This window comes from Anticarsia gemmatalis, chromosome 17 (genome assembly GCF_050436995.1).
Source record: "Anticarsia gemmatalis isolate Benzon Research Colony breed Stoneville strain chromosome 17, ilAntGemm2 primary, whole genome shotgun sequence".
NCBI lineage: Eukaryota > Metazoa > Arthropoda > Insecta > Lepidoptera > Erebidae > Anticarsia > Anticarsia gemmatalis.
Genome location: NC_134761.1, coordinates 200,375 through 228,115, shown reverse-complemented (window position 1 = coordinate 228,115; position 27,741 = coordinate 200,375). Strand labels below are relative to the sequence as shown.

The 27,741-nt window shown below is 35.6% G+C and overlaps 1 protein-coding gene across 4 annotated transcripts in view; it reads right to left on the bottom strand.

Moving 5' to 3' along the window:
• Window positions 1-27,741, bottom strand: part of LOC142979695 (uncharacterized) — a 397,988-nt gene that overhangs the window by 333,570 nt on the left and 36,677 nt on the right. The window contains exons 2-3 of one of the 4 annotated variants that reach the window (XM_076124778.1): window positions 18,552-18,695; window positions 17,212-17,598 (exon numbers count right to left, since the gene is read on the bottom strand). In XM_076124778.1, coding sequence (XP_075980893.1) covers window positions 17,212-17,354 — 143 coding nt within the window. In that variant the 5' untranslated portion in view covers window positions 17,355-17,598; window positions 18,552-18,695. The remainder of the gene's footprint in view (window positions 1-17,211; window positions 17,599-18,551; window positions 18,696-27,741) is intronic. The other 3 variants (XM_076124777.1, XM_076124776.1, XM_076124779.1) reach the window with 3 other exon arrangements.

The window sequence follows — 27,741 nt, the reverse complement described above, 5'->3', positions numbered from 1 at the left end:
TACTTGTGAAATATTGTATTCGCGTATCTCTTAAGAACCAAATAAGATAATTACCTAGATTCTATCTTCTTCTTTCACAAACTTATGATGAAATACATTTATAATGTAACATTAACATAATGTATGGATATGAATAAATCAAAATCGTACCAAGTATCGTTCTCTGTTCTCTGTCCACACGTATGGGAAGAAGGCGTGATTTTATGTCTGGAACATTATGAACTACATTATGAAGAACATTTCCACAAAATATTTCTTTGCACGAAAGCTTATGCTTTTAGGACTTTGTACATTACTAAGAACGTAAGAACGAATACCAATCGAAACAGTATGTATTGTATGTAATCACTTTGTATTCCATGCATGCCAATCTTCGAGACAGAAATAATTTCTAGAGTTAGCTCTAGTTGCCTTTAAAATCTAATGCGAATAATATATCATCACTCATATATCCAATTTGCAACAAATTCCCAAGTCCCGGCGAGCCTCTCGATCAGTGTCGCACGACTGTTCAGTCGCGTCGCGTGCCCACTGGCCACTAATCGCACAGTCTGACGCAACACTGCGGCCAGCCTTAACTATCGCGCTCAGGACTGACACCAATTATACGTTTAATCTGAGTGCATCTAGTGTTCATAGCAACACTAGACTGTACTGCCAGATATATTATTTACTGGACTATTGCTAACTTACACAACCACTCCGTTTTGATATAGAAGTACATAAATCATAGTCAATTCCAACTAAAATATTGACTATAAATATCTGTAGTAAAAGTTATGGTGTTATGAATGCGAATATAATATGTTTCGTTGTTAGTTTTTCATCGGTGAAATGAACTTACAACGTGGAAAATAACGGACTTCTTACAAGCCGTGAAAAAGTCAGTGGACTTATTTAAATGATGTTAATATTTTTCTATAATTTAAATCACGTAGTTAAATATACCTATATGTGCTAAAGTCACAAGTGTATGCAAGGATACGTGTGTATCTGCAAGGTACAATCACTTAAATAAGGTTGCAAGCATTCATAACTCATAATAATAAAAAAACAAACGTTTTTGTAGCAATTAAATGTTAGACAATGCGTGTTTTAAGTAAATAGTAGACAGGTAGGTCATTTAAAACGGCCGTAAATAGAATTTTATATCCATTAATTAAAAATCTTAAGATGACAGTCTATGCAAGTTTAAGTATATATTTTTTTGCTCTCAACAGTACCTAGCTACAAAGTGTTTAACCACGTCTACAGGGTGTCATCTCTCACACCACAGTCACGTAATGAACTGCGGTTATGACGGTATTCTCACATTTGAACCAAGCCTATAACACTTGCCTCGACCGCATTCAATATACGAATCATTATTTTACAAAGACTTATTGATTTTGTAATGTAACACTTTTATGCCAATGGTCGGTCTTTTCTTTTGGCTAGGCTGTTAAAATTTGAATGGATTTTGACGATATTGAGCGCACATACAACCTGGATTATTACATGGAATAATTACCTATGTTTTTATCCGAAGAATCTTTCCAAAGTAGACTCTAGTGCTTTATAAGTATTATCCTTTTTTACTTGGTCATATATTACATGACGTGTCAAAAGTTTTAAAAAGTAGAAGTTTATCTCTAAACAAGACAGTTTATTAGTGCTTATTAGCGGTTACTGGGAGCAGTTCCAAAGCATTCTACTAAGAATTTCTTACATGTAAAAATAACTATTTAAAACTACTTCGTTATATTACTAAGGCGAACAAAGAGCGACAAGAGATACGCTAAAAATAACAATAATAAATTGTTAGCTAATAAACAAAAACCAAAACAGCTTTATGTATCACGCAATCTGAAAATATAAGCAAAAAGGATGTACAATTAGTATTCAGGCTATTAGCGGCGTTAATTCATCGCTATCTGTTCATAAAGCAGCCTCTATCGGACAGCCCGGCGCCGGACACCTGGCCGACAGCGCCCGACACTATCACCCGTCGTATCGCAGCCGCGACCGATGGGAGGGAGTGGAGAGGGATTGCTGTTCAATAAATGGTTTAATGATCAATGTACTGAATTTCGTTAAGTGACTGCGTGTGATTTACCTGTTTGCTATTGCCATTGCGAAAGGCGTTTTAATTCTATTTCTGCAAGTAAGAATGTGCCTTCTTAAGATAAGGGAAGGTAAACTATTAAAGTAAGGCATTGTCTTAGTTTATTACTCTGTTAGCAACAAGTTATTATTCGTAAAACATGACATTAACACATAGCTAAGTTTAATTCAAAACGGTTGTAAGAAGCTTCGTTCATTCGTGTCATTTTATACGTATAATAGAGAATAGGGAAGACAATAAATAAATAGCATAATGATATAGTCATTTTAACCGTGCATTCTTTTAAATAATAATGGCAATAATTCAGGCAAGCTGTAGCTCACAGCGTGTGTGATGAAGTGCTGCAGGTACGTGAACGTCGCGTATATAATTTAGTGCACGATGCCATACACCGACTCATGCTGACTAGTCTGTGCGGGGCACAGATTTAATATCTATTATCGATAACATTTGACATTGTTTTTGTAAGTAAGAACTAATCAGTACCCTTGGCGTAGTCCGCTAGAACTCTTTCCAAAACATAACAAACATTTGATTAAACAAACAAAATTCTGAATGAATAATGAACTTGTTTTTACCCAAGACCAAACATTAGCCAATTTTATTTCAAAAAAAGGTTTCTATTTCCTTCTTTTGAAACGGTACTGCGCTGATTAGACGCTCTACAAACAAAATTGAACTGAAATGCTTCTTCAGAATAGTGTACTAGTAGTCGCAAGAGTATAAAATACTTAATTAGCTAATTCTACTCACAGTAGGATCTTCTGCGACGTCTACGCACTATTTTCTTTCATACTCTCGTGTGTATATCTTACTTAAAGCGAGTAAATCACGGCGGCAGACTCACAACCCTTGTGAGTCGACATAACTCGCGTAACATCCGACTATATTACACAATAAAACTGTCCAAACACATTTATATGAATAATACCTTCTTATGGACATTTTTTAACACACAACACACACAAAAATATACCATATTACTCTTGATATAAGGGTGATTTTAGTGTGGAGTGTTGGTAGTAGTAAGTAAGTTAACTGCATTTTTATGGGGCGTATGGAAACTGCCACTTATGGTGGTTTACGGGAGTTCGGCGGGAAAGCTTTATGGGTTATTTAAAATTGTACGGCGGTGTGACGGCGAGAGCAAGAGAGAGAGGGGGTGAGCACTTGAGATGTTATGTATGGGTGTTTAAACATCATCGACTGAGATGAACTGGTCACGAGGAGAAATTAACTCGCATTTAAAGAATCTGGTTCAGGAGATGTTTAAAAAATTGAAGTTGCTATCATTTTCAACTGGAAATATTCACACTTACAGGGATTGTTTTTGTGATAGCTTCTTTAGGTATTGTGTTGTATAGGTACTTTAAAAAGTTATCTCTGTGCGAATCAGTGCCAATCTGATGAGGAGTCGAAGTGGTCGCCATGGCCGAAATCGGCCGGATACATAGATAGCAATTCAGAATATATTTTTGTAGAGAAAGTCAAAAATCTTACCTCTGTATTATAAATAAAAAATACGCTTATATTTAAAGTAGATCGTAAGAAAACTGATTTTGACGATGTAAATGGTGCTCTTACACAGGTTCTAGCTTCAGGTTTACAGCCAACAATTTGTTGTTAAATTCAAGGAAAACCAAATGCATTAGATTTACCATGCCCAACGCTAGGAATCTAGGTACGAACGTAGTTCTAAATGGTGAGGTATTAGAAATGGTCAATTCCGCAACCTTCCTAGGTATAGATTTAGATAATAAGCTTCAATGGGGCACCCAAATAACAAAGCTCGCGGGCAGGCTCAGCTCCGCAGCCTATGCGATAAGAAAAGTAAGACAGTTTGCTGGTGTAGATGCGGCAAGACTGGTTTACTTTGGTTATTTTCACAGCGTTTTGTCCTACGGTATTCTACTTTGGGGCAGAGCTGCTGATATAGACACAATTTTCGTAATTCAAAAAAGAGCAATTCGCGCTATTTACGGCTTAGGAGCGCGGGACTCTCTGCGGGATATATTTGGGAAAATAGGCATACTGACGGTGGCATCACAGTATATTTTTGCGAATTTGATGTTCATCAAACAAAACATAAATTCGTTTGCTAAGAATAGTGACATTCATAACATTAATACCAGAAATAAGCACAAATTAGTAGGTCCCTGCAATAGATTGCAAAAAGTACACAACTCATTTGCAGGTCTTGGTGTTCGGTTGTATAACAAACTCCCTAGCAGTGTTATGGATCTTCCCCAACAAAAATTCAAAGTAGTTGTTAAAGATCATCTTATTAAAAGGGGTTATTATAAGGTTGACGATTACTTAATGGATAAGAAAACATGGGATTAGTTAGTTACGCGTTCTACAGAAATCGAGATTAAATATCTATATATTTATATAAACATCTTTGCATTGTATAAACATTAATCAGTCATTTCAACTCTGTAACAGAGAGGTATTGCACGAGTCTCAGTGGTATTCATTTTTCTTTTTTTTCATTGAAATGGCGGGCTCCCATGCCAAGGTTCGTCATGCTCACTAAAATGTCATTGCTTGCGGCGGCGTCGTGTGCCGGGTCACCCCCTTCCCTCTAATATGTGCGAAGGGGGTGATGGCTGGTCCACGCGTCATACTCGTGAACGGGTGCTGCTTGGGGTGACTGGTCGTCCTGGGTGTGGTGACTGCCATAATTTTTTTTTTTTAAGCAACTACGTTTCACTAACTGTACTTCCTTTACCACAGTATGCTCTTGAAATGCCTCTTATGATTTCATTTATATTATTATGTGGGTAGATGCTCCCATCATGCTTCCAATACTATTTATATCTTGTTTATTAGCACCTTAATATATTGATTTAATTTATGTTATGACCAAAGTGTGTTCGGTAGTGTTGGTAGGTAGCAGCTACTTACATCATCAATGTTTTATACCAGCATAAATATTGTTAAAATCATTTGGCGATTAAAAAGAGTGGCCAGGAGTTTCTTGCCAGCTCTTCTCATTGGCCCTACCTTCCGAACTGGCGGTAAATTCACTCTCTGTATCATTGACTATCATAAGCGTCAGCACTTGACCTAAATGAATAAATGATTTGATTTTGATTTTGATTTTGATTGATTGATATTGGGCTGTGTATCATGAAAATAATAATTAAAGTTATAGGGCAATGTTAAAACATGTTCACACTGTGTACAAAATAATTAGGCGCGCACATTTTACAAGCGTTATAACGTGCAGTAAAGCTTGTAACAGTTTGCGCAGGTTTCACTCATAAACTTGTCTATTTACCTCTACGTCTACATATAGAGTGGTTAGGTTCAATGAGCCTTAGGTGCAAATATGTCACATACAAGTTCGATAGAACAAGATAAAATCTGTCTTTTGAAAGACTTTAACATTGTAACACAAAAAAGCTACAATATTTTACAATAACACACATTATTTTATCTTAAGAAATAAAATTAATATTTTTTTAAAGTTACTAAATACATCAAGCTTTTAAAAAAATAACGTACGAGATTCATTGCTTTACGCTAAAAATAACATAACATTCCGCAGGACCCTATACAATTGACGAGTCACTTTATGTGCTATATCACTATTTATTTATTGACCAACACATCTGAAAACTTGTCAATAAAGTTGCGTGTGCGCAGTTCCAAGTGTGTATCTGTATGGGCGCGGCCGTCGACCAATCAGCGCGTTGCGGTGACTTATCAATTCACACTCCACCGCAACAACGGATATCATGGCAGACAGCCGATGAGTTACGGAGAAATAAACGCACAGACGGATATACGTGTGGTTTATTTGTATTAAGTTTAGAGTAGGGTTGTAACGGAACTTTGTTGCGCATCAGTATAACTCCGGATTTTGATTAAGACTTTACTTTTCAGTTCTCAATACTCAACACGTGATAATGACGAATGTTCTTTCTATGATCTAGATCTATGAATTTGCTCGAAAGGCAAGGCTTAGTCTCCTAAAATGTCTAGATATTTCAAAATATACGTTTAAACACCCAATTGAATTTAAAACTTTGTTTACTCTTCTATATCCACAAAACTTAACGCACGGTGCTGGGACTTTTGAATTATTGTCGCATTTGTTCAAATTTAGTCTAATTCTTTTTTTTTCTGACTCCGTGTCGCATTGATTTAGGTTAGGCCACGCCGCTACCGTTGTGTCAGGAGGTCGTGGGTTCGATTCCCACATTGAACAATTATTTGTGTGAATCATAAATAATTGTTTAGGGCTTGGTTGTAATTTGTGTCCGTTGTTTGTATGTTTGTTAAAAGTCCCCGCGACACAAGAACAATTCTTAGTGTAGTGGAGGTGTCTAAAAAGGAAAAGAATGTTTTTGAAGGCTAATCGCATGATTTTCATTTATCAAATGTCTTAAACTCCGATTCATATTCGATACAGTTTTTCACAACCCTAATTAAGAGAGTGGAATGCGGAAGATTATGATTGATTGATTGACAGATTTGATGTGATTGTGGGTTATTTGAGACTTCAGTTAGAGGTTCAGTGATGTGTGGGGAGACTGTCTGACGGGAATGTTATCTCGATGGTGTACTGATCTTATCCGAGATATCTTGTAATGGGGACAGGTGAGTAGTATTCGAAATCAATGGGCTTGTATGTCCAGATGTAGTCAAGTAAAATAAGTATGTATTAGACCGTAATAAGAGCTTCGTAGCTTGATTCTCTACTTCTATCGACTACTGACAACCGGCTTAGCTATCGAGAAATTTTACACGAAAATCTGTTAGACGCCTCTACCGGGCTCCGTAAAAACTCATAACTTTTATAACTTTTAAACTCTCGCGTTGCATGTACTTATAATAAATCTGTAGAGAGGTCAATTCTGTACATTGAATATATTTAAAAAAAAACCAATGGGGGATGTTTAGTAACGGATACTGATACCGAATCTGCAATTTATAATTTTCTTTTCTGTCTGTCTGTCTGTCCTCCGTCTGTATATTGTGTCGCTATCACGTAAAAACTACCGGATAGAATGCACTGAAATTTGGTATATGCATGGAATAAGTGGTGGAGCAACTTTTAGGATACTTTTTATCGCATACATTTTATCTTAAAATGCCTAACGTTTCGGCGCAGGTTGCACTCGCTGTGGTCGCATACTGACTCCGTAAAAAACTATTTTGGCAGTACAATTTAAATGACGAACTCTCGATACTCGATAGTACCGACTGTTCAGAATAGCGCTATCGTTCAGCGTCTTCAGAAGATCGTTATAATAATGTGTGTAAACCCATTTTTTTACGATAAATATGTGTTTTTAAAATTGGTAAATGATTATGTGTATTCGGTAATGGTTACGCAAAGTGAATATTACAGAAATTGAATGTTGACTGAACAATGTAAATAGAGGAGAGTAAATAAGTCGAGTATATTATTGACCTCGCTTTTATACACATAATGAGTGCGTTTACAAATACCAAATTTATGTATAGTTGATAAAACATGAAATGAATTATAGATCTGAGATTTTTATACGGAAATTATAGCCATATTAGAATGGTACATCTTCATAGTTTAATATTTATAAGTAGGTGTATTTTGCTGACTGTTATTGATTGCTCATCGTAAGTCACTGAGTTCGATTCCCATTTCGGAAATATTGAAACCAGATTTTCGGAACTATACCGAACTCCTCAATACCATAAATTAGTATCATGCTTGTATGTGGCATTACGTCTATTTAGAACCAGCCATATAAACACCTAAACCTTAATATACTTCACCTAAAACTTAAGATATTATAATTATAAATACAGACTTATACACAACACGACATTTCCTTCCTAACTTCTATAACATAGGAAAGTGTCTCAAGCCCACACCGTCAGTGTTACCTCTCACATAGACCACAGTACTCGACCACACGTAGCTGTAAACCTGCATACACCACATACACCGCATACATCGTGGTATGTTGTCTCTGCGGCCTGTGGTCTATGTGGTCTCACCACCAGACATGTTAGTTATGAACACTTTCACGATGCGGTTACATGAGTGTTGTTGCTCAGTGTATTAACGTTTAAGGAAATGTAGACCGAATAGATTTATTTACTGACGGTTTCAGAACTTTAAATGTTTACTAAATAATATTATCTGTAAAATCTAATCATTTTTTATTTAGGTCAAATGTTGACTCTTCTGATAAAAGTTACTATACAGTTTCTGAATCTACCACTAGCTCAGAAATTAAGTTGTCGTCTTTTAAAAGAGCTAACAAGATTTCGGCCACTCCTTTCATCGCCAAATGATTTAGGATCCGGTCAACCTTGTTTTGTAAAGTAATTCGATTCTTTCATACACTTTTAAAAAGTTTTAAGTTATATATATAAGTGATGACTTTAACAATACAAAAAAACAGGTTGGAAAATAGCAATACCTATGTTCTACTCAAATGTTACCTTGGCAAGTATTTACAGATAAAACGAAAGAGACTTAATAGTCCACTTTAAAATAACTCTAAGTAAATATGTTCAGGAAACAATAACTATTGTTTATGTATATTGACTTAGCTTGAGTTAGATCATAAATACGTAGACTAGCCCATACAGCGCACTGCGTAACTACTTGTTTTACGTTTAGCAATAATTTCCTCTACATAACTCAGTTACACCGTTAATCATTAGTTAACAGCGCTTAGTTTCTCCCAGTTAAGTCAGCTAGAACTAACATGAAACATACCAACAATCTTCAAGAATTGCTTAAAGCTCTCACTTCATATTAGAAAACAAAGTGTGACTGTCTGTCTGTTCGCGATATACTCAAAATTTTCTTAACCGATTTTTGTACGGTTTGGAGCAATAGATAGAGCTAACTTTGAGGAAAGTTTTAGTGTAACAGAAGAGGCAAGAGAAGCTGGTAAGGATTGTTCCAAGCGGCGTATTTTCGTCTCGGCCTACCCTTACGAGAAGAAAGCGTGATGATATGAATGTATGTATGTATGTATGCTCTAGAATAAGTTTAATTTTTAAGTTAAACCTAGTGTAATCCGGGCGAAGCCAGGGCGGTTCGCTAGTTTAACGATAAATCTGAAATATGTTTTGCAAGGAAACATACATCAAATTGTACAAATGTTAATATTTTACAGTTTTTAGAGGCAAAGCACTACATATTCAAGGGTACTGTGAAACAACGGGACTCATGTCGTAAAGTAAGTGACGAGTGCGGCGCAGTTCGTATGCGCATGCGCAATGTACATACACATTATACCAAATACTCACTCTACCTGCTTTACAAAGAAATTCAAGGGTATTATAAAGTAAATCGACGGGGCTAATGTACTTTGTGTAACGTAACAGACGAATATAACAATGAAGTAGGTATGTAACACCATAATTTCACAGGGCCTGAATTTAACTCTTTAAGTCTTTACTTTACACGATTATCACATAAGAACGTTACAACAAAATTACCAGTGTCATAGAAAATGTCATACCGTATAGAAGGCCTGTAGTATTTCTAATCTTAACACAGTCGCCAATTAAAACATGGCCGGCCAATTTTCAAACCTGTCTTAAAAAGAATAATGATTATTTGTTTTAGTGAACTACGGTAATGGCACGGGACAGACAGCGGCGCGGGCGCATTCGTATAGAGCGCAGTTTCCAGCCGCCTTCCCACTGGAGTCGGTCACGCGACGTCTGTGTCACACAGACATACGACTTCATTAACTTTACGCTTAGTTTGCAGACCAGTCTTGGGCTTTGTACAGGCATACGTAACAACATGTCTGTTTTACTTCGAAGGTGTAAGCATGGGTGTATGAAATACATCTACGTTTTACGAAGGAAAGTTAGGTTTAAGTAAATGTGAGTCTATTGCCTTATATCGGTTAACAAACTCTGGGGCACTAACATACTATAATATATGATCTATCGATTTTTGCGTTGAATGATGGCTTGTCCGAGTAAAACTCTTTTTAGTTGCGAATTTTACAGTACATATATTTTACTTACTCCTTCTCTACCAAAATTTGCAAAAGTTAGCAGCTAACAATACTAACTACTTATAATTAGGTACGGAATGAAATGTTACACAGTAGCCAGTAGCCACTTCCTTTAGAAATACTCTATTAATATGTCCAAGTTGTGGTCAAACGAGATGCCGGATTACTAGTATTACAACCAGATTGTCGTAGCTTAAACATGTAATATTTGTTCAAGATTTTGACAGACATTATTGAGTGCAAATTATTTTTACTACGCGATCTTTGCAAAATACGAATGGCATTTAGTATTTCCATGGAATAAATAGTTATTGTGATAAGCTAGTAATCTTACTCAACATACCCATTAACATAATAGGATCCATTGCGATCAGTAATCGTATATTTTCTTTAAATCAGAAAAATAGAATTGTCAAATACGAGTATATCTACAGTTCGATGTTTTTTACTTACAAGTGGTATATTAAATTTATGGTAAGAGTATCAATAATACCTACATAATGAATTTATTTTCTTCTGCAACATACACCACTTAATTTTACACACAAACTAAAAGATTTGATACTTTTACCGTTAAAAAACTAAGACGAACTACAACAAGTTCAATCAAAACCCAAATCGTGTAATCCTTCGCAATAAACTCATCAGTCCGTCATCACGTGAGGGTCAGAGGTCGAGCCTCCAGTCTCCACACAATACAGTGTTGATGATGAGGCGCGCTGACAGAGGGACACTCACCTCTGACGTCACTCACCAACTGAGGATTATGTAAACATACTCATTGTTGTAGCGGCACGTTGTAGCAGGTTTATTTTTATTTTTAAGGAGATATACTGACAGGTGTATTGTAAAACTTCTAGATATTATCTTGGACATGGTTTTTGTAGATTTCATATCATATCAAAATACATGAGTTCAAGATTCGAAGATGGTTTAAACCTAACTGAAGATTGAATATTGAAAACATATCATCTTTATCAACATCACAATCGTAGTAAATATTTACGGTAGAATAGTCAAAAAATGTTTTTTTGTTTTATACCTGTGTTTTATTTGAATGTATTTAGATAATAACGCTTCAATATCCTCGATAAAACATCAATGCCATCCTTATAAATGTTATGTAACATTTATTATCAAAAACGACTCGACCGAAATTGATGCGGTTTTTTAATCTAGATTAGAAAACAGGAAACTAGCACCCAACATAGCTGTTGTAATAAAAAAAAACAATAAAATAGTTATTTATAGTGAGCGTAGTTAATGAAATGTTATGCAAATTATATCTCACTGATAGGATTTAATGAAAAAATATAACGACTCTAATCGATTGTACACTCAAGGATTTTAGTTTTATGCTCTTTTGTAGATAAAAAAAACTTTTGAACATTCCGCGCACTAAATGTAGCAGATATCTGAATAGATTTAAAACATTAAAATATTTAAAAATCTATCTTTTTAATTCATTGATTTGTCTAGATTCAGAGGCAACGATCGCCGTATATAAATGACTATTCAAATGATTAATAGTTTTGGCGCAATGATTACCGTGGTCGACTCGCAACGCCGTGGGACGTGGGTTTGTATACCATTCTAAGGTTATAAGACTAATATTATTCTGCAAGTCCTGCGTAGTTAGGAATCAAAGAGGTATGTGTGACATTAACAAAAATAATATAATGATGTGTATGACGTCGATAAAGAATGGCGCAAATTTACTATGAAGCAACGTAACTTCTATGTCTGTCTGCCTGTCTTTCTGTCTGTCTGTCTGGCTTGACCGCTAACATCTTAGTTGTTAATTTGATAGGAAATTAAATGTGTAATTCAGTTCTCAGTAATCTTTTTAGATTGTAAGTTACAAAAACAGATAAATTGTTACAATTTCACGGTCGATTTATATGAATTGATCATTTTAAAATGTAATTTAGACTACTTTCTAACCTCGAGCCTGTTCGCATTGATAGAAATGATTTTAGAGCATTTCCTTTGACAAGAAGGATCTTATATTAATCGAAGATTACGTGCCTAACTAGTAATCTAACCGACTGAAAAAAATGGGTAAGGTCTTTAAGTAGACTGTATTTTTATCTCGCAATACGTTTTATTTATTTCTTTAAATATTATTATAGTCGGAGAAATGTGTGTAGATGAATTAGTTCATATAAGTACCAAACCTGTTGTACTCGTATACAGTGGTTGTAAATTGTACAATAAAACAGAGCCAGCGTGTAGTTAATTAAACTAATTATAATATTATTGAGACCAGTTGTATCACTGCCAATCAATACTGTATATTAAACTAGTTGAGAAGCTTCATTCCACTTTATATAATACTAGCTGACCCGCGCAACTTTGCTTGCGTCACATAAGAGAGAATGCGTCATAATTATCCCCGTTTTTGTAACATTTCTCGTTGCTTCTCCGCTCCTATTGGTCCTAGCGTGATGATATATAGCCTATAGCCATCCTCGATAAATGGGCTATCTAACACTGAAATAATTTTTCAAATCGGACCAGTAGTTCCTGAGATGAGCGCGTTCAAACAAACAAAGAAACAATCAAACAAACAAACAAACAAACTCTTCAGCTTTATAATATTAGTATAGATAAGAACATGCTCAATTCACTTTAGCAAGCTAGTAAAATATACGTAGAGGCATATGATAGCTTACAATTTAAAAAAATACTATATTAATTTTACAAAAGGCTGATAAAGGCTGTATGTAGCACAAGTAAGGTACATTATTAGTCACTTTAATGAGAAATAATGGATCAAGAACCAATGCCTTAGTAGCCTAGTTACAATTCAACATAGACTGGATTATAAACAAACAATGACAAAAAAAAAATATACCTCATAGCAAATATCTATTAAGACTGTCACGATAATAATAACTTTTTAACTTAAAATATGAAATACACAGTACTTTGTTAGTAGTTGTTCATCGCACGACGGTTCACTCGCGTGATAGGTCAATGGAAACTATCTCCCTACACCTTTCCTTCAAGCCGTCGTTGAGCTTCAAGTTTCATTCTAACTTAATAGTTGCAGCTTTCGAAAAACATATTAAATTTGTTATATTCTGTGAAGGAATGGTTTTTGATCAGCACGTTAATAGTTTTGCACGCGGCGGTCGTGAGGATTCGTACTCGAAACAAATATTAGTGTATTTCACAAAATTTTATGATTATATCGAACTGGCTTTTGTGTTCATAGTTTGCACGCTTGGAAAAGTTTTCGTAATATAATATTATGTTTAGTAAAGTCCTCAAAAATATATCTATGTTGGAATGGCGACTACATCGTCGCGTTCGCCGTTTTCAAGTGTGTGGGTGTGCGATGTCTGCCGAAAAGCAACTAAATCGTCGATCGTCGATGCTAAAAATGCCCCTTTCCAAGCTAGTGGTAGATTCAGTATAGGTGTCAATATTTGACCTAAATAAATTGATTTGAATTTGATTTTCAAAGTCAAGAATTTTAACTATAGCCATCAAGTTAACTCACTTTTACTATAAATAACTCAATTCTTTCAACAAACATCACGACAGTATATCCCCTGGTAGCTCAGGGTTCATTCAAACACAATGGGCCCGCACTCTCACGACCCCGCGTTATGTCACACAGTAACACATGCGGGAAAACTCACCGATAACGAGGAAACTATTGTATGTCTTCATGGAAATTGTATCATAACTCTTAGATACCCTTACAAGGCTCGGGAAGTGTGTGACAAACTCACTTTTTACAGTTTTTACTAGTAAGATTTATAAGTACAAGAATTGTTTTGCTTTCACTAGAAATAATGTAAGGTTATAATTTTGTTAAGTCTGAGGACTTTTATTTTGATTTCTATCCGTTTACCTGAAAATATCTGGTTTCGTACTCGAAATAAAGCTTGTTATAAAGTAGGGCTGTAATAACACAGTTTTTTTTCATTCTACATTACCTTTTTAACATTTTTCAGATAATAATGTATAACTAGAATTTAAGGATCTCAGAATTCTAATTACCTAGTTGATTTACATCAGTTTCGATCGAGACGTCGATTTGATTTTGCATTTAAACATGTATTTAGACCGATCGTATTAGAAACGATTAACAGTCGCATTTCCCTGTACATTTTCACACAGTCTTATAAGAAATTCCCAGGTTAACCTAAGTAGATAATGAGGTAGCTTCAGTAATATTATAATAATGTATTAATAATTCATGTCTAACAACAAGAAAGCCCGGGATATCGGCCACTAGACTTATAAATCTAGCGAAGGAAACTCGCTACCGTCCGCTGTCAGCGCCCCAGGTGATTGGGCTACACTTTCACGTGATCTCACTCAAAAGATACCAGCACTGAAGGAAATACCTCCTTAAATATCACCACATTTCATCTCCTCATTATATCAATTTAATTGCAATGATATTGCTGTTAGGCTTGTATTAAATTATAAATTATCGAGTCATCATGATTAGGAATGTATTTATGAATTGGCTACTGAATGAAATTATAAACTCAGCTTCTATTCGTGTGATTCTGTAGTATAAAACGTTTTTGTGTAAGTTACAGGCTTTAAGGAGATTATAATTTAAGATATACATATAGAAGCTTGTCGTCAAATAAGTACAGGGTAACTGTTCTAACTAAAATGTGGAACAGCCCGTCCGCACTTTAACCGACTTGAAAATCGGATCCAAGTAGGGTTGCCAGATGGCTGGAATTTTCGGGATTGTCCCGGAATTTTGCGTGTAGGTCCGAGTCCAGTAATTTTACTTTACGGTCCCGGAATGAAGAAATATTAGCTTTTTACAAAGTTACGATAATAAGTCTGCAAAAGTCAAACTACGAACTTTTTTGTTTTGGTCATTCTACTTAGCATAGCCGTGGCCCCAGAAATGTCCAGGAAATGATATTTACTACGTCCCATTATGAAAATTTATAAAAATATATAAGTATTTGCATAAACAAATTTCATAATGACTACCACGGAATAGATCTACATAATATATTCTAACAAAAACGCATTAGATAAATCATAATCGATACAGTTTAGCCTATAGGTAACAACAAGAGCGGGCCTATAACACAACTAACACAACCGGTTTGTACCGGCCTCCTTATATAGCTCGCTACACAGATATACACAAATACATTAAGTTGCTCTATTTCTAGGATTTGATTTGGAAACTAGATTTACGAGTAGTTTCAATATTGGGAACGTTTTTGAGATGGTCATTAGTGAGGTATCTGAGTAAAGGTTGTTAGACGCTGGTCTGAGGGGTGCGGTTTTGTCAAACTTCTTGTCTTTACCTCTTTGGAAACTATACTACTTAGATGAAAGATCCCCGCCCGTTTAATAACACAAATAGTACTGTTTTTCATGTATATCGTAATGTCATGTAACGTCATGCTAAAAAAATGATTCCAGTTTTGATAGACTACGTAGATGTACTACCCAGCGCATAAGAAATGATAAGTTATAGTAATGTCTATTATCAGTAAATATAAGGTAATAAGAAAGAGCCCAGGGCCCAGATGCTCAGCAACGGGACACAAAAGGGCTAACAAAAAAGCTGTACCTATTTCCTTTAAAGAGTTTCTTAAACCTACAATCAATCACTAATAAAGGACTCCTTAATCAACACCATACATTGTAGAACACTATGTCCATGCAATATAAGGTGGCACATAAGTTCAGCACAAGTTGTAGCTGCTAACACTAAGCACAGATGTAACTGTGTAGTTTTTGTGCGAGTTCCTCGTGTCCGTGTACGACACTATGTGCTGGCAGTGTCGGCAGTACTCTCGGTACTCTCGGTACGGGGAACACATAGCACAGCGGGACGCGGTCGCCGGGACATGTGAAGTGGACCGAGCGGACGTACTCGTACCACATGCTCGCGCTATGACAAGAACGTTTACCTGTTGAAGCTAGCTTTAAAGGCCTTTGACGAATAGTAAGACAAGAAATTAAAAAAGCTGAGTGCTTCTTGCGTTTCAAGTGTATTTTAATAGAGCTTTAATCGATGGTAACGTTTTCGCGAATGCTCGATGCTCAACTTTGTATTGATACATTGAGTATCAATATTGATTGATCAAGCGTCAGATTTCCCGATTGAACTTATTAAGTAATACCAACCGCCCTGCGATGCTTAAGGAATTGTTTTTGGAATGTAGTCTATGGTGTAATGGGTTTAGTTTAATCACCCGGTCAGTTATTCAACGAATAAACTTAAAAGTTACTATTTAAAGGGTCAATTTTCACGTGATAAGCTATCTGAAACTTATCCAAAAGTGGTATATACATATTCGGGTTGCCAAGTTCGGTTCAGCAATATTTATTGAACGACAAACCTGACTCGACTCACTTGTTCGGATTGTGCCGAACGGGTAAATCAACACACATTCGGTTTTGCCGAACCGATCATGTGTGTAGCAAACCTTAGACTTCTTCTAATGAAATATAGAACAGCATATCTCAATAGTTGTTTCATTACAGCCTTACATTAAAACAGCTCAATAATAATGTGCTACAAGTCAGTGCCACAAGTTAGCTCGCACATATTATGCCTACAATATTTCTTAATGAGTTCGTATGCAAATACACCATGATGAGTATGTGATGTAGACTGTAGACTGTGTAGTTTATGTACAATACAAACCGGTCTAGATATTATTGCTTCAGTCACTTTTATTTGCTCTCGAAGTGCATTCAACTTGATCAACGTTAGTAGTAAGAATTATAATGAGGATTGAATTGACAGATTATTTCTTGATGTCTTCATTACTTATTTGAAGTCATAATTTACAAGTTACTAAGCTATTATTGGTTTGAAACCGCAGCAGCTCGCGAAAAGAAACGGCAAAAAGCACGCTATTCGCAATACTCAATATGTTATGACATTATTCAAAGATAAAGTTTTAAAAGGTTGAATTAAGGTGACCTTTAGTTAGAAACTTAGTTCATGGATATTTTTTTGCTAAAAAGGCAATTAGAATAATCTAATATAAAATGCCGTAGCACACGCAGTTTTGATACTGTCACTTGGAAACTGCTGCCGCAGAAATTAGTGTTTATATCCTGAAATTTTCACTAATTGAAGAAAATGGATTTGGAACTTACCTTTCATGATGCATGACGTCGGCTCGGACCCAGGGCGGGGCGCCCCACTCCTCGTGGTCCTCCCCCTCCTCCCGCGCGTCCCTCTCGCCGGGCTTGGGCCGCAGCAGCCCCGACAGCCACGTGTACGACTTGCTGCGTTTCATCACACCACACAACAACCAACAACACGCCACATAACAACTGTTGTTGGCCACACAACAACAACACTTTAAGAACTATTTGAGGTTTAAACACTAACACTTATTCACTTCACGGTTTTTTTGTTTGATTTGTACACTTTTTATTGTATTCTTATTTATTGGTTGGCACTTTTTTGGCACGGTATTGTATTGTTATGACAGCAGTACTGTTTGTTTAGTAAAGAACTCACCAAACTATTCGTGTTCCCTGAACAAAAAGTCCTTATTAGTCTGTTTTGACAGATAACGTAATGCTTTAACTACCGTCAAAATATCAATTAATTTCCTCTCATTAAAATTTCTTACTTCGATGCCCAATCGCAGAAGCACTGATCAAATAAGCAACGCAATCTAAACTCTATCACTACTAAAATAAAGTTGATATTGTTATTTAGGCCATATGTTTTGTAGTATCATCGTATAAAATTGCCGTGTGTCCGAGATGAACGAAGAGGCAGGTTGTGAAACTGGCCGTCGTAGTACAGACAGCAGAGACGGTACAGTCAGCATCAAAAATATTTGAGCTTTGTGAAGTCCATTCAATTGCACTAGCCGGTATGCATACAGCGTACAGCGATTTTGAAAAGCTGATGTAGTCATAGTTTTTTTCTGGTGACTGTATACGGGTGTGGTACTATAGTATAGAGGTTGGTAGTGAGTGTTGTGTGCGCGACAATTTACATCCACTCGTTAATGTCTGTATTCATACGAGTTTTTATACAAACTCTCTCAGAAGCTTTGTCAAGTTTAGACAGCTTTATAATTTTGAGAATAAAGGGAAATTCTTCGAGTTTCTATGAGAGGCGTCGTTTGAAAAGCTATGTGGACAAAGTTGCTTTATATCTAGCCTCTAAGTAAAACTTTCCAATAAACTTTTAGTCGTACTTAGTTTCCTACCTCACCGGGGAATCGAACCCAAAAACTACTCAAAGTTGCACTTCTGAATCTGAGAATCGAACCCAGATAACTCAAAACAAATACCACAGTTAATTTAAAGGTTAAGTTGAATGAATACATTTATTATAAGAAACAAATTGATTGCCAATTCAAATAGAATTCTATGAACACAATTAATGTGTTAAATTCTCTATCTAACCTTCATATAAACTATCTGCCTGTCCGTGTTTGAAGCAAGTGACCTAACACAGTGATCTCGAGTACCCGTTACTCACACAATAGGTGATAATCAATAAACCGGCTAAATTGAGGACGACACTCGCGACCCGCTCGTAGGAAGTGATCTGTCACGTTTTGATTTAGTCGGGTTACGAATAGTTTGGGAGCCAGCACTGTGGAGATGAGTACCTGAAACAATAATGAAAATTAAACTGTAGAAATACAACAGGTTTATTTAAATCAACTACTATAATAACGGTTGTATTTCATGCAAAACTATAATTTAAACACAAACAAAATTACTACATAAACCTATTAAAATAATTGTCTCTTGTACTAATTAGGATAACCTAAAAATATAATTAAATTTTCTTAGGTCGACTTTAAGTAGAAACCTTCCAATAACACAGAAATTATTAAAAAAACCACAACCACATTGAAATCCGAGAGCTTCCAAATAATTGTTTTTCATTTGAGTTATTGACGTCTAAAAGTACCTATATGATTTTTTTGACAGTTTGGCAAGTAGTCTTTCAAAGCCTCTTTTCTACGCACAACGAGAAAAAATAATGTTGACACACAAAAGGCAGTGTGTGCCAAACTGGTGAAGTGGCGACCTCCATACACCTGTCAAGTGCGAGATGTGTTCGTACTCTCTCGGAGGAAGTACTCTTGACTATAATGACTCGTCAAGTCGTCATCTAGTGGAGACTACATGCCCGGTAGACCGAGCTGTTGCGTGTGGGAGGAATATGTTGATGGTCGTATGTAAATATGTTATTATTGGGTTATGTTTGACGCCTTTCATGGAGAATATAGTCATTTTTGGTTTGGTGATATTTTTATATTATATGTTAATGTTTTGTATCCAAAATTGGAAATCTTTTGGTGTATAGCTTTAAAAAGTAAAGCTTCTATGATGTTATAGTTGTCGTGGTGGTTTATGTGCATTAGAGAAGGAATATGTTTTTTTCTTTTTTTGTTTTTAAAAGACAACTCCCGCACTAAGAATTGCTCTTGTGTCGCGGGGACTTTTACAAACATACAAACAACGGACACAAAGCACAACCAGACCCGAAACAATTATTTGTGGATCGCACAAATAATTGTTCCGTGTGGGAATCGAACCCACGACCTCCCGACGCAGTGGTGTTGGCGTGGTGACCTAAACCACTGCGCCACGGAGGCAGTCAGACAGTCAGTCATGTCTTAATAAATAACTGATATAATTTTTATTTAATAAAATCAAGTCACGTGCTATTAGGGCACGTAATCCATGAGATAATCACTACATATTAATGTGCTATAATCCCAGTGTGTTTCAATCCCTCAAGGCATCCCTTTTGTAAAATATTTTCTGTGTTACTTTACAAGTAATAAACTGACGTACAAACACGCTCTATAAGAGTCACCGGTGCGAGGTGTGCGACGTCTGTCAGCCTGTACTTAAGTCTTTATTGATTCAGACACTATTCAACACTAAATACTTGATCCTAATCTCTGTTTTACGATCTTTTCATAATAAAACCAGTCGCGATATCTTGTAACATTCACTGACGTAACGTTTCAATAGTTATTAACTAAATCTACCAGTTTTCGTTTATAATAATAATAAAATTTAGTATCGAATCACGATTTGTAAGTATATAGATAAACGGATTAATTTTTGACAATTAATGATACAAATGGTCGATTTAAGTAGTATTTTAGAGGCTTGTTTTGCTTGCCTGCGGTGGGTTAACTACCGGGAATTACACTCATTAAAAACATATAAAATAAAATGATGTATTTTATATAAATTAGTTATGTAACGTGAACGAGAGCGTGTAACGTCCATGTTAAGCGGTAGGCCTACGACCGAGTTATGTATCGACTGAGCTGATACATAGACATGAACATAAAATTAAATAAAATGTATAAAATATATATTTTATACATTTCTACCCTATTTGTGCGTTATAGCTCCTGGAATTCTTTCCAAATTATGTATTTTCAACAAAACACAATTTGACAGTGAACTCTAAAGTTGAATTAGGATGTTATTTTTTATTTAAGTGTTAATCTAATACAAATTCATCGTGGACAAAGTAGGTAACAGTAGAGTAGTTGATCTATTAACATATTAATTAGTGATAAATTAAAATGTTGATCATCCCACGCGCCACACACGGTGACTGTATAGTTGTTCAGTAGTAGGTATATGTATATCCAAATTCTTTTAATTTACAAATTGCCACATTAATATTATACAATAATTATTGTAACTTGATAATGTGTGAAAATAGCGTAATTTCTGAACGTAAAATGTAGAAAATTCTCTAAAAATCTTCAATGAATTTTCATTGAAGTTAAATATTAAACTTTAAAGCGAGCTATGTAAACGCGAGGGAAACAGCGAGACACTTTAACTAGAGGTAAATATTTGATAGATATTTTCATTGACAGATTTAACAGAAGATATAAAACCATATACAAGTGAATGTCACATTAATCGCGGTAACACAAGCCCTGCGCACGCGCAACCAACGCGCGAAAGCTTCAACTTTACGACGACGCGTTAAATGTATGAAATAAACGTTCAACTCATACACATAGCTTTAGAAACATTTAGAAACTACTTACACAAAGGTAACGCGAAAGTTCTTAGAAAACTTTCCTAAGTATTTATTAGTGGAGTGTTAGAAATTGTCAGTGATATGAAAACTGTCAAATGTGAGTTGAAAACTTTAGCGTTGCATTTTTGTTTTCTAATGTTGTACAAGAAATGAAGGTACCTATATGCATTCTATTACATGTGTGTAAAACTAGCAAAAGAAACCTTTAAATAAACCTATGTTTAGAGAAAATATATTCTTACGCACTAATTGAAATTAAGTTGGTATAATACTACTTTGCTAAATCCTGCTAGCACAGAACGATAACGATTTATCGACAAACCAACATTTCTATGGAGTTTCGACATTAGGTTTTGATCTACAGTTAAAGTTGCAGTAACTTAAGTAAATTAATTAATTTGCGTTCTTTATGTGTTATTTCTAAAGTTTGGACTTGAACATAATTCTGTACCATCCGACGATGCACAACGATGACGAGTTACCAGATTTCTTAATAATCATTATCAATTTAAAGTTAACAATACACAATTTTCTTACATTTCAGAAAAGAAACTCCATACTCCCATGTTTCTTCCATCCTTAAACGTTGCGTGTTATGTGATCCTAAAGTGTACAGTTATCTAAGGATATAAGTATTACTCGTAAATATACAAGTTATGTGTTAGGCACTAGGTACTAGGTACTAGGTAGTAGGCAGGCAAGTGTTTCACGTTGGCGCGTAAACGATGATTTATGTAGCAGCCACTTTCTCGCGGCTACGAGGAACTGAGCCGAGATATAGTCGCGTTTGATCTTCATTTGTATCGCGTTACGACGGCTATGTAACCACTCGTTAAGTTTATGTACTAAGTGAATTATGTACTGTAATTGATATACCAAGTACACTATTTACATAAAGTTACACTTAACTAAATGACTAAATAATTATATCTTGAAAGATATATTTTATTGCTTTTCATTAATAATGTTTATCTAGGTTTATCACGCTATGATATCTATCTCGCTTTTCCATAAGTATTAGCAGATATTGAGGTACGCCATTTGTAACAATCCATACTTTTTTCCTTTTTTTTTACATATTACACATACCTACCTGCATACACACCACCACTAGCACATATTAACTAATTACGACCATAGCGCATCTAGAACATTCAAGGAGACTCGCAAGCCCGGTGAAAATGGACTTTGTAAAAGAAAAAGCTTAAATTGAATCTCGAAAGTTTCTAATAGATATTAAAAAACTTAGAAACTTTAAAACTACGTTCTCAAGTTGAAAATTTAATTTAAAGGATCATTTATCATATTGAGCTGTAAAACGGCGGCCATTTTCTTAAAATGCATATTTTCTAAAGTGAAAGAATAGAAGTTTCCCCTCCGGGATGATTCAGTGTGACACTTAGTGGGCTTGCATTGAACATTCCGTCTGAAGCAAGTCACTTATAATGAGTTAGTGACTGCGGGCCGGATCAAATGTAAAGTTTGACACAAACGGTGGATTGAGGTTAGGGCAAGATCATACTTGTGTGCACGGAATGAGTAAAACAGGCTGAATTTAGCGGCAATGGTGATAACAGATAGTAGTCTTCGTCTTATGGGATATATATGTTACTGTAAAAGCCCGAACTGTGGTAAATCCTAAGATTTTCCGGTAAAACCTAAGATTTACCAACTCTCAATGGTAAAAGTCCGAACAAGCCAGAGTTTAAAAACTATGTTACGATATATAAAAAATCCTCCTTCATAACTATGTTTATAACTATTTCACGGTATAATTATATACTGTGACATTGTTATAAAGAAGGAGTTTTGGGCATAGCGACATGGGTAGGTTAGGTTAGAAGGCTAAGGTGGGAGCGAGCGAAGCGAAGCTCCCACCTTAGCCTTCGTGGTTATTTTTTTTTAACCACCCAGAAGGAGGAGCCCCGCGAAGCGGGTCTCCGGCGACATCTCGATATCATCAAGTGAATATAGGTAAAAGTTCGAAATAAAATAATTGTTCGGACTTTTACCATTGCCAGTTGGTAAATCTTAGGTTATACCAGAAAATCTTAGGATTTACCACCGTTCGGGCTTTTACAGTAACATATACAATATATCTTCAGGTTTGATTCGTTGGTGTATCAAACGTTTATCTTCAATTTGATTCATTCGCGTATCAAAAAACCTGCGTGTACGTGCCTGATCAGTCTAAAATGCAAATCTTGTTATGATTTTCTTTTCTATTTCGCTTAAAAGCAGTGTTTAATACTTAGTATCGAAGTCTTCGTTTCTTTAACACTTAGCCAACATATTACCTAACCTACAAATTTAAGACTCGTTCTAGAACTCAAAGCACTCCTAGATTACTTTTTTTGACAGTTTTTATCCGAAAAATATTAAATTCTTTGACAGGTATACTTTTTTTTGTGTTGCTACTGTGACCGGCACCTAACTCTGAGCAATGACTTGCAACTAGGAGATGCACAATGTGACGTTGACTGGTTACGACTTATGATCGACACGAGAGAGCCGTCACCTCGTCGTCTCGTCGAAGCACCGGACTTACAGACATATTGTGACACCAATACCTGACTTTAAATTGAGCTGTAGATGAGCTTCAAGTTTTAGTTAACGGTGTATTAGAAATACCGACTTCTATAGGGGAGAAAAGTGAGAAAATGTTGCAAAAAAAAACAAGTTTGAGGAAAATAATCTTTGTTATGACATACGCATACTAGGCACATATGTTTTGATTGGTTTTTCTATACTAGTGTAAAGAAATATTGACCCTGGAAATTAGTATAAAAGTAGAGAGTAGATTTCACCTGAAGAATTAGGCCAACGATCGTAAGATAAATAGATGAAAAGCTTCAGTAGGTAATATCGACATAATGCAACGACGGTGTATCATCACACGTCAATTACTCACAACAGCTTTGAACACTACAACAATAGTAAGTGTGACGATCTCAGAGGTTTACCACATTGTTATAAAAGTGTCATATATCGCGTATTATACCTACCTATCGACACTTTATAATGTTCAACTTAAGTAACTTTAGTGTATCGCGACTATTATCTAGTGGTATACGGGTGTTAAGGCATAACTAAGGTTTACCTTGGTGTGCTTGACATGGCCACAAACTGTCATCTTATTATCTTACGTCATGGAAACAATAAATACCGGAGTCGTGAGAGGAACTGTGCGATAATCTTATATTTTTGAGAAATTTACTCTCACCTTAACTGGCTAGTCCTTGTAGTCATTCATCAGTATCACTGCGTATTTGTCAAGTCTTTCTGTTCAGTTTGAAGTCAAATTTGCTAGCAGATCGAGCAATTCCCGAGGAAGATTTAATTTTATAATTTGTTAAGGTTTTGTGAAAACTATCGAAAATAACATTTTTACTCGGGCGATGCCGATATACACCGCTAGTTTAATTTCAAACGATTATAAGTAGTAGCCACCTTCCGTCAGGTGTGTCAAACACTAGGTGTGATATATGTTTGTTCTACGACGTTGTCCGTTTCACACTCACCTGTGAGATCTCACACCTCTGCCTACCTGTACTGTAACTGGCTAATACTGCCTAGTGTGAACGGGAAGCGAGCGGGTTATACTTATAATTACTTTATAGCTAGGCGTTATAGCTGCTGTAAAAATATCGATTATAAATTATTAATAAAAAGATATTTCTTCACACTGTAAAAGTATAAACGATAACATTGTAAGGAAAATCTGATATCATAAAATATTAGTTATTATGTTTAACCTTAAACTTGGATAATGTAGCAACGTGTAGTTGTTTGCATAAAGTCACGACTTTTCCCATGTAAGATGACTTATTTTGCTTTATTCGCATATATACATCTTGCCATACTAGACTACTGGTTATGGCGAGACTCAGTTCTAAAAGAAACGCATACTTAAACTAAACTTTAAACGAGAACCATGACTTTAAAACTTGTATAATAATTTAAGAAACTATACACATAACTTTTGACTTGCTTTTAACGTAGCACAATAACACTTATATACTGTCAAAATAATACCAAAGTAAATAAATAAATTTCGAGTACAATTAGCACAAATGAACCACAACTAATATCTCTGAGATACCGGTAACTGTTCACAGAGACTTGCGCAAATATTGACCGAGCGTTCCACGGTCAAGCGTGAACGGTGCACAAGCGTGACGTCACTCTCGAGAAGTGTACAAATCAGTTATGACTGGTAGGTACTGGTCCATGGAAACTGGGATCAAGGTTGAGTTTTTGTGTGAAGAAAAAAGCTTAGACAATGGTCGCGATTGATTTGATACTGAATATTAAATTAGCATTAACTTACCTAGGTATGTATTATGCCTTCTATGTTGAAGAAAATAAAAAAATATTAGTTTGGAGGATACAGTTCTTTTATGTAGCGATGTTTCAAAATAAAATAAAAGTGTATAGCAATATTGTTAAAATTCTTGTATCTTGTATATCACAATCATTTTTGTCACAGAATTTAAGCATCCAAAATAAACGACGACATTCTATATTTTTTATCCCATACAAAGATTTTTTACAATAACATAACACATGAAAACACGTCACGTAGTCATAACTTAAACCTTACTTCCAGGTATCAAACCATTATCAAAGTATACCTGAACACTAGTTTACAACTTAAAGCTCAAACGACACACAACTAAGTTCAGTGTGTGTTGTGTGTGTGTGTGTGTGTGACAGAGGGCAGGGCAAGGCCGCAGGAGGTCGCGGCTCCCCGTGTCATGACTCACGCCTGGCTCTGCGTGTGAGGCGGTGAGGCTGTGACCTAACCTCCTTGTGTAGCGGATTGTTAAGATAATACAAAATTCTTTTATGTTACTATACTGGAACTTTTAGCTAACTAAATAAGGAGAGCAAATTAGAAGTATTGAGGTTAATTTTAGTTTGGTATTAGTTGACTGATTTTTTTTTGTTGAGTGGTTTTACATGAGTACAAGATCGTTGTTCCGCGCAGCTATAAACCAAGTGCAGATTGCCCTAATGGTTGCCAAACTCCACAGAGAAGTGCCACATTCTCCAAACAAGCGACCATTACAATTCACCAACCTGCTATGAGAGATGTCACCACAAAAAAAAGATTATTGACAGTAAAATTAAAAACAAATTACGATTTTCTTTTCTCTTTGAATGAAAACATGGCGCTTCGAATAAGGAACCTCTTCCTTATTTTGAAGTCGGTTTTAACGTTTTGAATACCTGTGCTAATTCTACTAGAAATAATATTTTCTTTTCCTGTATTCAAACATTGCAGATAACTCCAACGCTCTTCACTCTTAGGTAAAGAACTACATTTACAGAACTGGCTCTAGGAAAGCATTAGAAATAAGAAGACGCCTATAAATAGACTAGAAATAAGAAGTGACGGCTGTATGTATTTAACCTGTACAGAAGACGTTAGCTTTAGATAAAGTGATAAAGACGACATGCAACCGGTTTACTTGTACCTAATAAGTATTTATTGTAAATCGGAAATAACTCAACGTTTTAAACAATAATATTATATTTACCTTTAAAGTATACAGTCAAAATATTAATTGTTCAATACTACGAAGCCCGTGGCTTGGAGGTGCGTGAGTGACATGCGCACGCGCAATCACTCGCGCAAATATACACTTACAACTGTCAGTTTATTTACGCGCTCAAGATAATGAACATAACCAACATTTGTTCGAGAAAAATAAGAAAATTCAGCGTTTTACATGATTTGATACTGTACGACATAATGTTCAACTTTAAGATAGAATCGGCGTATCGAGTAAGAGAGTAATTGAAACTCTTTTTTGTATTAATTTTTTCACTCCAAATGTGGCCAAAAGTAGTTTATTGAATTGCATTGATTCAATCTTCAAATTGACAGTAACCAGGGAAGAGTAGCTCATGAAGGATGAAAGCTTTTGAGGGGACCTACCACCAACAGGTTACGTGTTAAAAAGACCTAATAGCCACAGGACCAACACAACGGTACGAACCTTTATAAAGCGAGCAAAGAAACAATAATATCTACATGGATAAACACGTTTTTATTACATTTTTATTCGCCCTCCTGTACAAATAACAATCCTGAGATCTAGAATTCCCGGAATGAATCTATCTTTTAAGCAAAAACGATCACATTACACATATAATTGTGGCTGGAGTAGCAGCAAGGGGATCAATCAGAGTAGTGTAATCAGTGCGTGCATTAGAACTCTCGCGGGAACCTGTTAACTCATAGTGATCATTCATCACTCGCAGTGCTCAGTTCATGAAGATTGCGAGGTTATAAGCTTGTATCTTGATTCATTGGCTACTTGCCACTGACTACAGTGACTACTTGCAATGAGCCACGATTAATTAACACTGATTAGAGTTTAACTTATCTGTTTAAAGTATTTTAATCGGTATTTATTGATAGATTGACTAATAAAGTTATATGCTCTATCAAAAACATTCTCCTTTCTCTCCTTCTCCTGCCTCTAGAGTTTGTCAAAGACAATAACAATATATTATACGAGACTTTTGATAAAAAATATGTTTTTCGCACGTTATTATTTGCTATCTGTCTAGCATGTAAAATTAGGGTTAAAGTTGGCCTTTTATGGATT